The 11,521-nt window shown below is 62.5% G+C and overlaps 2 protein-coding genes across 3 annotated transcripts in view; one reads left to right on the top strand and one right to left on the bottom strand.

The window, feature by feature from the left end:
• The first annotated feature begins 3,109 nt into the window (after positions 1–3,109).
• Positions 3,110–4,212, top strand: CDK5R1 (cyclin dependent kinase 5 regulatory subunit 1). The gene is given in 2 exon segments (XM_075443754.1): positions 3,110–3,523; positions 3,525–4,212. Coding segments are annotated over 2 exon segments (909 nt in total). The 5' UTR covers positions 3,110–3,164; the 3' UTR covers positions 4,075–4,212.
• Positions 4,213–5,173: 961 nt separating this feature from the next.
• The window catches only part of MYO1D (myosin ID), a 170,349-nt gene continuing 164,001 nt past the window's right edge, over positions 5,174–11,521 (bottom strand). For both annotated transcript variants that reach the window (XM_075443750.1, XM_075443751.1), the window contains exon 22: positions 5,174–8,447. In XM_075443750.1, coding sequence (XP_075299865.1) covers positions 8,291–8,447 — 157 coding nt within the window. In that variant the 3' untranslated portion in view covers positions 5,174–8,290. The remainder of the gene's footprint in view (positions 8,448–11,521) is intronic.

Below are 11,521 nucleotides of genomic sequence, written 5' to 3'. Positions count from 1 at the left end.
CAGTGACACGCGAGGTGCTGAGCTGGAGAAAGGTGGAGATGGCCATGAAGTCCTGTGTGTCCAGGTGAGAGCGGCGTCCAGCGCCAGCCGCTGTCCCTTGATGGGGACAGAATCAGTCCCGACCCAGCGGGTGATGACGGGGGGAGCAGACAGACCTGAGCGGGAGCCAGGGCGATGCAGCAGCTCCGCAGCGACGCCGGCTCGGGGCCGGCTGGGCTGTCCTGCCCGTGGCCCTGGGGATCCTCCCTTGCCCAGGAGCACCTGAACCAAGGGTTTCACTGCCAGACACAGAAACGTTTTACAGCTCGCTGGCCTTCCGGAAAGCGCTCTCTGGCCAGCGACGATGGAGGCACAAATGCCCCAGTTACGAAATAAATGAAGAACGAACCGCCGCTCGCCAGTGCTGCCCTGGGCCCGCCTGACCTTGGGTTCAAGCAGAAATAAATGCATTTTAAGAATGAGCGAGCCAAACGTTTAATGGACTAGGTCTACACCTCAGCCAAGGAGGTTTCATTGCACGTTCGTCGTTCGAACGCCTGTGCGAAGCTGGGGTTTCCGAGGCGTCGGAGCGCCCGCCTTCCACCTCCAAGTGTGTTAAAATTAGGGCCAAAAAAGCTCATAACTGCAGGGCTTGTTGTTAAACCCTTTTGGCTTAAACTTCCAAAGGCCTGACTTAAAAATCAGGCTTGCGCACAGACGTGAGTTTCGTGCTGCTTGGGTCCCTGTGATATTTTTCATGGATAAAGGGGCTTCTCTGTAGGAGCAGCGGTGCTCGGGCTGGACTCGGAGCACGGCGCAGAAACGCCGCTGAAGCTGTTTGTAAAGAGACAGGCAGAGGAGACCTCTTTGCCATCCCTTAAAAACCAGCTCCCGCCCCAGGCTGGAGGACGTGCGGGTTTTTGGGTGCTCTGGGACGGGTCTGTCCTCTGGCAGCGGCCACGGGAGCTGCCCTTGAGCGGGGGTCGGGACACGGGCAGGCTCCCCAGCCCTGCTCCGGGTTTCAAACCGCCGCGTCCCGCTGCCGAGCGTCGGCTTTGCGGCACAAGCTGCGGCCGCGGAGCTCAAGGTTCTGCAAAAAACCACGGCCCTGGCAGGGGAGGGTTGGGAAAGATGGATCAGAAGAATCTCCCCTGGTTCTCCGTGCGTCTGCAGCCCGAGCCCACAACCGTGGGCGCCCGGCCCTGCACGGCACCGGCCCGGGGAGAAGCGGCAGCTTCGGCAGAGCTTTCGCCCAAAGCGAGATTTTTTCGTTACCTTCCAAGCGCTTTAAACCCCGAGCGTGCGTTGGGCTGGGCCTGGGCTGCTGCGTGGCCCTGCCGCGGGCCGGTGGCCGTGGGGACAGCCCTTCCCGCTCCCCGCTTACGGGAGAAGGGGCAGGCGGCTCGGGGGGAGTGCGGGGGTCTCGTCAGCTCGTGCAGAGGGGACATCAGAAAGGCAGAAGCCAACTAGAGCTCAGGCTGGCTGCTGTTGGGTGGGACAACAAAAAATGTTTTTACAAATACAGCAACAACAAAGAGAGGGCCAGGGAGTCTCCATCTCCACCGCTTCTTGGATGTGGGGGGAATATTGCCACCAAGGGTGAGGAAAAGGCTGAGGTGCTCAGTGCCTTCTCCACCTCGGTCTTTAACAGTCAGACTGGGTATCCCCAGGGCAGTCAGCCCCAGTGCTGGAGCACAACTCTGAGGGAGCTGGGGCTGTTCAGCCTGGAGAAGAGGAGGCTGAGGGGAGACCTTCTCGCTCTCTACAGCTGCCTGACAGGAGGGGGGAGTGGGGGGGGGTTGGTCTCTTCTCCCAGGTAACTGTGATAGGATGAGAGGCAACGGCCTCAAGTTGCATCAGGCGAGGTTCAGGTTGGATATTGGGAAAAGTTTCTGTACTGAAAGAGTGGTCAGGGACTGGACCAGGCTGCCCAGGGCAGTGGTGGAGTCCCCATCCCCGGAGGGGTTCAAACACCGTGTGGATGTGGCCCTTGGGGACATGGTTTGGCAGGCATGGTGGGGTTGGGGTGACGGCTGGACCTGATGATCTCAGAGGTCTTTTCCAACCTCACTGACTCCGTGACTCCCGCGTCCCCCCCCTGCCCTGGGCTCGGGGTCCCCGGGCACTGGGGTGCTGACGGTTGCGCCTGGCTGGAACAGGAGGGTTTGGGGGGGGGTTTTGGCGATTTCCGTGTGGTGGGCACGGGACAGGCGGGAGCGGTGGCTCCGGTAGCGCGGCCGGGCTCAGCTGAGGTCATTAGCCAGACCCTCATTAGCGCAGCGCCGGGGGAGGGGGGTGGGGGTGGGTGGTGGAGCACCCGGGGTCCCGCGCCGCGGCGGAGCCGCCTCCGGACGTCGCTGCAGCTCGGGCCCGCGGGACAGCCGAGCCGGCGGGGGGAGGGCTCGGCCGGGACCCGCGGGGCCGTGGCTGCGGTGCTGCCCCCGGCCCGAGCCGGCCGTCACAGCCCCGGCGGGCGCTGGGCAGGCACCGGAGCGGCGGGGCGCGGCGGGTCCCGGGGGGGTTCGGCGGGAGGAGGCTTTGGCGTTTTCATTCATTTTTTTACCTGTATTTCCCTTCGCTTTTCTGCCTTCCCCCCGCCGGGCTCCGCGCTCGCCCGGGGCCGGCGGGGCGAGGGGGCGGGGCCTGGGCGGCTGGGGCGGGACCGCCGCTCTCCGGGTGGGTGCGGAGAGGCGCGGCCCGGGCTGCGGGGGGCGGGCCGTGGGCGGGCAGGGGCGGGGCTGCGGCCGCTGAGGGCAGCGCGAGGGGCGGGGCCTGGGATGCCTGGAGGCGGGCCCTGGGCGGGCAGGGGCCGGGCTGCAGTGGCAGCGGTCAGCGCGAGGGGCGTGGCCAGAGCGGGAGGGGGCGGGTCCTGGGCGGGGAGGGGCCGGGGTGCAACCGCCGATGGCAGCGCGAGGGGCGAGGCCTTGGCGGGCAGGGGCGGGGCTTCAACCGCCGAGGGCAGCGCGAGGGGCGGGGCCCCGCGGCGGGCGCACGTGGAGGGGCGGGGCGGCGGCGGTCGCGCGCACTGCGCCGTTGGTCGCGCGCGCGGCGGCGGGGCGGGGCCAGGCGAGGCGTTGAGCGGCGGCGGCGGCGGCGGCGGAGCCGGCAGCGAGAGCGGGGCCGCGCCGGGGGCCGGGGCCGGGGGGCCGGGGGCGGGCGGCCGGGCCCGCCGGTCGGCCGGCGCCATGGGCACGGTGCTGTCGCTGTCGCCGAGCTACCGGAAGGCCCCGCTGTTCGAGGAGGGGGCGGCCACGGTGGGGCACTACACGGCGGTGCAGAACAGCAAGAACGCGAAGGAGAAGGGCCTGAAGCGGCACTCGCTGATCTCGGTGCTGCCCTGGAAGCGCATCGCCGCCGTCTCGGCCAAGAAGAAGAGCTCCAAGAAGGTGCAGCCCAACGGCGGTTACCAGAGCAACGTCACCCACCTCAACAACGAGAACCTGAAGAAGTCCCTCTCCTGCGCCAACCTCGCCACCTTCGCCCCCCCTCCGCCGCCCCCCCCCGCCGCCGCCGCCCTCTCCTCGGCGCAGAAGGCCCCTCCGGCCCCCCCCCCCCCCCGCCGCCGCCGCCGCCGCCGCCGCCACCCCGCGCCGGGTGGTCGTGCAGGCTTCCACCAGCGAGCTGCTGCGCTGCCTGGGCGAGTTCCTCTGCCGCCGGTGCTACCGGCTGAAGCACCTCTCGCCCACCGACCCGGTGCTCTGGCTGCGCTCGGTGGACCGCTCGCTGCTGCTGCAGGGCTGGCAGGACCAGGGCTTCATCACGCCGGCCAACGTGGTCTTCCTCTACATGCTGTGCCGGGACGTCATCTCGGCCGAGGTGGCCAGCGACCACGAACTGCAGGCAGTGCTGCTCACCTGCCTGTACCTCTCCTACTCCTACATGGGCAACGAGATCTCCTACCCGCTGAAGCCCTTCCTGGTGGAGAGCTGTAAGGAGGCCTTCTGGGACCGCTGCCTCTCCATCATCGACCTCATGAGCCCCAAGATGCTGCAGGTCAACGCCGACCCGCACTACTTCACCCAGGTCTTCGCCGACCTCAAGAAGGAGAGCGGGGCCGAGGAGAAGGGCCGGCTGCTCATCGGGCTCGACCGGTGAGCGCCCGCCCGCCGGCTCCCGGGGGTGGGGGGGGGGAGGGGGGGGGGGGAGGGGGCGACCGGGGGGGGGCTCCCGGCCCCGAGCCGCTGCCCGGGGGCTTTTCCAGGCGGGGAAAGGGGGGAGCTGCTGCCTCGGGGGGGGGGGGGGGGGGGGGGATGCGTGTGTCCGCCGGAGAGGAGCGCAGACCCCCGGTCCCCCCCCCCCATCCCACCCCGGAACCCTCCCGCCCCCCCCCCCCCCCCCCCCCCCCGCGGGCCCGGGGCTGCTGCAGCTCCGGCACCGGGGGAGGCGGGGGGGAGCCCCCCAACCGAGCCCCCCCCCCCCCCCCCCGAGACCTGCGGAGCGGAGCCGGTCACCGCAGCACCGAGGTGACCCCGGGGGGGCCAATAGGAGGAAAAAAGAAAGAATGGAAGAGTGAAAGAAAGAAAGAAAGAAAGAAAAAAAAACGCCGTGAAGGCTTCCCCGGCGGCGGCGGAGCGGGGCCGATCGCGACGCACCGGCGCGGCCGGTAACGGGACAGAGACGCGGGCACGGCCCGGGGACCCCCAACCCCCCCCCCTTATTTATTTTCTGTGAAGAGACTGGAATTTCCCGAGCGGGTCTGGGGGAGGGGAGAGCCCGCCGCTGCACCCCGGCCTCCGTGGGAAGCGGCTCGCCCCGCCGGGCGCTGCCCGCGACTGTCGCGACCCGGCGCTGCCCGAGGGTGTCGCGACCCGGCGCTGCCCGAGGGCGCGGGCGAGGGGAGCCGACATGCTGCTACACGGATACTTTTAGAACAAACCAGAAAACAAACAAACAAACAAAAAAATCAAACTACTAACCTTCGGGGGGAAAAAAAGAAAGACCCTCCCCTTCTTTATTCTTTCATTGTTGCTTTTCCAGTGGTATTGCGCATGCAGACAGGAGCGTTTTGTGTCTTCAGAAAAAAAAAAAAAAGGAAAAAACCGCATAAAAAATAATAATCAAAAGGAAAAAAAAACCTTAACGAGAGACGGCTGTACAAATGCCCCCCCTGCACAAAGACCCGACACCGCCCCGGTGCCGCAGTCTGAGCCGGTGTTCCCGCATCAGGCCCGGGGACTGAGTCACGTCTTTTGGGTTTTATTCTTTTTTTTTTTTTTTTTTTTCTCCGTGTGCACAGTTCTAGTTTAGTTCCGGTCCATCGGGCGTGAAGCTCACAGACGAGAGGGAGAAATAACGTGCCATTTATTTTTATTTTTTTATTTTTCACTTGAAGCTCTCCATCGCTGTACATTGGACCCCGCTAATGACACATGTGTACGTTCGTTTTTTTAGTGCAATCTCTTCTGTAGATCTTTGTTGACCAAATTGGTGGGTATTGTTACTTCTTAATTTATATTTGTCTCATTTCGTATGTATGTGTATAGTGTGTTTGTAAGTATGTGTGGTTTATAACCTGACCGACTGTGTCACGGGGCTCAGTGTGCCTGTAATTTAATCCCCTCCCCTTATTTTTATTTATTTTTGTACTGTGCTGATTAAATAAAAATGCACTGACCATCCATTACACAGCAGCGGTTCGTGGCGGAGTCTTTTCTGCAAGCCCCCAGCTCCGACGTCCCCGCCGCGGCGCTGGGAAATTGGATTTGCGGTGACGAGCGAGGGGTTTACGGCAGGCGCGGGTTTAATCGCGTTACCGGGGTCACCCCTTCGCTGGGGCCGGCGAGGCGGCGCGGGGTGATGGCGAGCGCCGCGCCCGGCCCGCGAGAGGTGGAAAATCAGGTTATCGGGACGCCAAAACTCCGCTTTCCACCATGAGCATCCTCTTCCCCGAGCCGCCGCGCCGGTCAGAAAGTGGCACTGCCATAGTGGGATGCAACTAATTGGTTTTCTTTTTATTTATTACAGTAAATTATGTAAACAAAACCCCAGGTCCATTATAGTAGGTTTGTTTTTTTTCTGCTTTCACACGTTAAAATATCAGTGATTTAAAAAAAAGAAAAAGGTTCATTGGATTATCGCTCCAGGCTGAAAATCAAAATTCAATTTAGAAATAGTTAATTTATGGGAAAAAAACAGGAATATATATATATTTTATATATATTTATATATATATATATAAAACCAGAGCAGGAACAGATAATATATTTTATAAAGACACATCTCATCACATACAATATTGCCATCTCACAGCATGAGGAATTTCCTAAACCTGCGCTTCATCGCTGTCCATCATGACTCGGTACAACCGTCTCGCTGGAGGGAGAGCGATCAGCTCTCCTGCCGCTACCTTGCCTCCGGGTTAGCGTTGCCGGGGGGGGCGTCTGGACCAGTGGATGCAAAAAGCGAGCAGCGCAAACAGAAAGGCACAGCAACGGCGAGGATTCTCCTTCCGGCGCTTCCCCGGGAGCCTCGTACGGGAGCTGGGGTTCCCCTGGCGTCGGCGCGGATCGGAGCGGATGCTGGGATCAGACGGGGTGGCGGGGGGTCCTCGGGGGTCCCGAGGGTGGGTGGGACGTCACCTCCAGGCTCCCGCTGGCCCCGGGGGTGGTGGGAGCTGGTGTTGGCCGGCGTCCGCAGAGCTCCGTCCCCAGGGCTCGGGGCAGACCTGACGGGCCGAGCCCCCCGGCGCAGGAGCCCGCCGGGCATCCCGGGGCCGCATCCCGGGAGCAAGCGCCGGAGGCCGGGATGCAGGGCTGGGATGCTGGCAGGGGCTGGCGCAAGGCCGGGGACCGCGTGTTCGCGAGGGCTCGCGGCACCCGAGGGCAGAGCGGGACCCTCACCACCCTCGAGGCACCCCTCAGGGCTCGGTGGCTGGGGGGGGTACAAGCGCTGCGGTGACCTGTCCCCCCGCCCCGTGCCCACGGCACGGCTTCGGGAAGCCTTTCGTTACCGGGTCGATGGGTGACGAGCCTCTCCCAGGCTCTCCAATTCCCGAAACGCTCCATTAAACGCGTGCTCCCAGTTTGCCGGCCGGGCTGGAGAGCGGCGGCCCCCAGGCAATCCTGACCTGACCAGCAGCGCCAGGACTTGGCACGCGCAGTCCCAGCAGCCCGGCACGGCCGCCTCCGCGCCGGAACCGCAGCAGCGGAGAGAAAATCTGCGCTGGGATACACGGCCCTCCCGCAAGCACCGAGCTGGGGGTTACGGGAGGCGGGCAGCCCTGGGGAAACGTGATGGCCCCAGGCGAGCCAAGGTGACGCCCAACGCCCCGACATCCACCACCGCCGCCGGGAAGACCCGGGAGAGCTCTCCGAAGGGACCAGCCTGGGTGGCTGCCGTCGGGTTTGTGCTGCTGCCCCTCGCCTGGTGCGGACGGACGTGCCCGGAGCGAGCGTTAAATAGTGCAAAGCGAGGGAGCCGCGGCCCCGGCCCCGAGCTCCACGGGTTTCTCGCCTCAGCCACCGGCAGCGGGGCCTCTGAGCCCTCCCCGAACCTCATCGCTGGGACTAACGCGACATCACGTGGAGCGTATAAAAATTCAGCAAGGCCACTTGGTCCAGGTGGGAACCCACCGGACTGAGGTGAGCACAGAGGGTAATTAAGGCAAAAGCAATGTGGGATCAAAAAAAAAAAATAACCCCCTCTGCACCGTGAGTCCCACGCTCCTTTCCGCCGGCGGAGCTGCCTCCGGCCACGGTGCCGCGATGGGGGAACGGCCTCCAGGCAGGAAGGCGGCGAGCCCAGCGGTGCGGCTCCACGTACCGTCCCGGCTCCGTGCGTGCCGGCGGGGCTGCGGAGTGCGGAGTGTCTCCCCGGCGCGGGAAGCCGGCCCTCCTTCCCAAACCCGGCTCCGGGTCCGTCGGGGTTTGGGCTGACGGGACCAGACTCCCTGAGCCGGGTGTCTTCGGTTCCTCCGGCGGAGGCGGCGTAATATCGCAAAATGACACAAAAAAGAAACACAGGAGGGAACAGTGGAGAGGGTTTGAGAAATCAACAGGGGAAAGGGTGTCAGTACCCATAAATGCTGTTTTTGGGCCAGTTCAGGAGCACCCTCCTGCTACCCCGGCCTGCTTTGTAAGATGGAGACAGGTCACTGGCGGTTTGAAGCCTTCGTGGGACGTGGTACTAAAACCCTCTCCTGAATCTGGGTTGGCGAAACCTCTGGCTGCAGAGCTCTGTGCAGGCACACGACCGAGTCACGGCTGAGCATCTCTAAATTCACCCCCTCGAAAAGCCCAGGGCCCGGGGAGGGCCGCCAAAGCCCCGCTCCATCTCCTCTCTCTCCGGGCTGGCCGCGCCGGCGGAGGGGATGCTAATTCCCCGGCACGCAGAGGACGAAACCGGAACGATGCCTGGTGAAATCCGGTTGGGATTGGTTGATCTTGGTTTCCACGGAGACGGTGCATTTCCGCCCGTGCAGGCTGCACTGGACCGGGTTGGTGACGCTGACTTGCAGCGCGCGCTTCTCCCTGCGAAGGCAACAGGGGAAAGAGGAGTCAGGGAGGAGGGGTGAGACGCGGTCGCTGTCGCTCAGCCCTCGGTGCCAGGCAGGGAGAGGGGTTTTCGGGTCGGGACGCATCCTGCATCAACCCCAGCACGGTGCCTTGAGCCACGCCGCAGCTCCGAGCCCGGCTTTCGGGCTGGGTTGAGCCCCGCGCCCGCACGTGAAGGTGTCCCACGCTGGGGGACGTGCACCCAGGGATGCCGGCATCGGGATCCGTGCCGATGGGGGGGGTATCGCTCCATGGGCCGGGTTGTGGCAGGCCCGGGGGCCGTGGCCAGCTCAGCCACCCTCCGACCGGAGCCAGACGACCTCGCGGGCAATCACTCCCATCACTATAATTAGAATAACCATGATGACATCCCTCGTTCTGAGCTCAGAGATCAAAAGTACAGCATGAAAGAGCTAGAAGAACCCCAGGTAGGGCTGGTTTTTTTTCTATTCCCTCTGCAGGCAGGCAGACAGACAGACAGACAGACGAACCGTGCAGCCTCCCGAGGTCGGAGCACCCTGAACGAGGCCCTGGGCACAGGCACTGGGACAAACCCATCACTGCAAACTGGTCCCCAGCTTTGTAACCCTTTCACCCAGCTTCAGCACTAATCAGGAGTTTCTGCGGCCCCGATGGCTGCCTGGGTCGCTGACATCAGGACAGCACGGCCAGGCTGCCGTCCATCTCCGCGCCGGGCCAGCGACGGCCGGCAAGGCCGTCCCCCTCTGCCAAAGGCCACAAACGCCACCATTTCATATCACAGATAACTTTCCTCGTACCGCGGGCAGAGAAATGCCCGGCTGCTCCCTGGGGCCGGGGCCGGAGGCGAGGTGCGGACGCAGGAGCTGCAGCCACGAGCCCTGCGGAGAAACGCCCGCAGCAGCCCCGTCCCCCCGAGCCCCCGCCAGCGTCGGGCAGCGGGATGAGACACCCAGGGACTCGGCCTTTGGGAAATCCCTCCTGCGACCCCAGCAGCACATCAGATTCCCCAATTTCCAGCATTTCTTAGCACAATATCGAGTGGTTTAATGACACGGTGGCATCGACTCCACGGCCTCTCCATGCTTCCAACACGCTGAGGAGGATGCGCTGGGTTTCCGTTTCACTGCGCTTCGCTCCCAGAGCCGAGGTCTCCCCTCGCTTGAGCTGTGACAGCATTTTCACGGACGCAGCGTTAAGTCCTTCCCAGGCTTCGTTTTCCCTTTGTTAAGACCGTTCGGGACGCGTCGCACCCCATGAGCCGCCTCTTTATGCCGCTTCCAGGTAACGCAGGAGTTCGCCGCTCCCAGGAAAACGAGCGGGCGTTCGGCTGGAGGGGTGCTGGCAGGGCAGCGGCACACAGAGCCCTCACGTTGTCCCAGGTATTTAATTCTTCTTTACTCTCGCCTCCGTGCGTCGAGGCTCAAATCCCTGCTTAGTTTGCTATTTTTACTGTGTCTTAGCAGAACGAGCCGCACGCGCAGAGGAGCCTCTCGGGGATTCCTGCCATCACGTGCTCGGAGAGCATCCAGTGTCTGTAAGGAGGATAACTGCGAACGACTTTCCTTCTCCTCTCCCATGGCCCTCATCAAATTATAGGTACGAAGACAGAGGGTCTGTGGCTGCTGACAGCCAAACTCTGCTGACGCTGTTGCACAGCCATAAGGAGCCCAAACCAGGGGAGAGAAATGTCATTAACCTGAATTTGGACCACGAGCAGGACCCATGCCTGGAAATCAGAAGGTCCTTGATGTATTTTGAGCCCTGTGGCTGTGGGAGTTTCATCAAGAAGCTCAGTCTCTCTAGGTCCCAGCTGCTGGAATGAGGACAATCCACTAAAGACACGTCTACGTGAAGCTAATGTTGTCCTGGGATAGTGGGCTCTGGAGAAGATGCTCTGATCTTTGCTCCATGTAATATTTCCATTAAAGAAGGGCTTTACTTCCCCCCACCATGACAGTACTCATCCTCTCTTGATCATATGTCGCTTTGCTTCGTGTGTGAAGAGGTTTCAGCCCCCAAACCTTTTGCTGGGGGAGCCGGATGGCTCTTGAACACCACCCACAGAACCACCCACACAGGGATTTGCAAGTCCCCACAGGGATTACAAACCCCGTCCTCGGTCTTCCTGGCTAGGCAACGCTGCACCGAACCCTGCCGCCAGCTCCGCAAGCAGCTCGACGCGCTGGGACCTGGAGGCTCTTGGATGCCGCTCCCGTGCTCGGTCAGGCACCAGCGAGGCCAAGCTTGGAGGAAACGTCAGTTTGGTTTCCAGTCCCTCGGTCACACCAGCATCCCACTTGCTGGTGCAGCGGCAAAAAGGGGAGATGACAGCTGCGGGCTGCCCTGGCGTGAGAGGGTTTATTCACGGACCGCAAGGGAGAAAGCCAGCAGACCGGACCAAACGACCTTCCAAATCTCACCGCTACAACGAGGTTTTAGCCAGTAGCGCAGCTGGGCAGATGCTTCCCCACGTGCCTGCAGAATTTAGATCCCAAATGGAGACGGTCCAGCGTAATCTTGGAAGTCCAACAAAGTCTTTCATAGACATGGGCAACACGCAGTGAACCACAGAACCCCAGCACGGCAGGGGCTGGCAGGGCCCTCTGTGGGTCACCCAGCCCAGCCCCCTGCCCAAGCAGGGTCACCCAGAGCAGGCTGCACAGCACCGCGTCCAGGCGGGGCTGGAATATCTCCAGAGAAGGAGACTCCACAGCCTCCCTGGGCAGCCTGGGCCAGGGCTCCGTCACCCTCAGAGGGAAGAAGTTCTTCCTCGGGTTCAGCTGGAGCTTCCTCTGCTTCAGTTTGTGAAAACACCCTTCGGGGTCACTGGTGCTCTGCAAGACCCCGAGCAGGACACCAATGACAGCAGAGGCAGAGACAAGTCTCACTTCTACTCAAAATTGGGCTAAAAACTGAGTTTTTACTGCATAAACTTGTCCCGCCACGGTACCTCGCTCTTCCACGTCTCCATCTCGGTAAGAAGATTCAGTCAGGAAAAGGTCGTTATGGTGAATTTAAAGTGGAAGAAAGATTGCGCTACTCAATTCAAGCTTGGAATCACGCGTCTA

This window comes from Opisthocomus hoazin, chromosome 26, assembly GCF_030867145.1.
Source record: "Opisthocomus hoazin isolate bOpiHoa1 chromosome 26, bOpiHoa1.hap1, whole genome shotgun sequence".
Taxonomy (NCBI): Eukaryota; Metazoa; Chordata; class Aves; order Opisthocomiformes; family Opisthocomidae; genus Opisthocomus; species Opisthocomus hoazin.
This window is presented reverse-complemented; position numbering and strand designations above follow the sequence as displayed.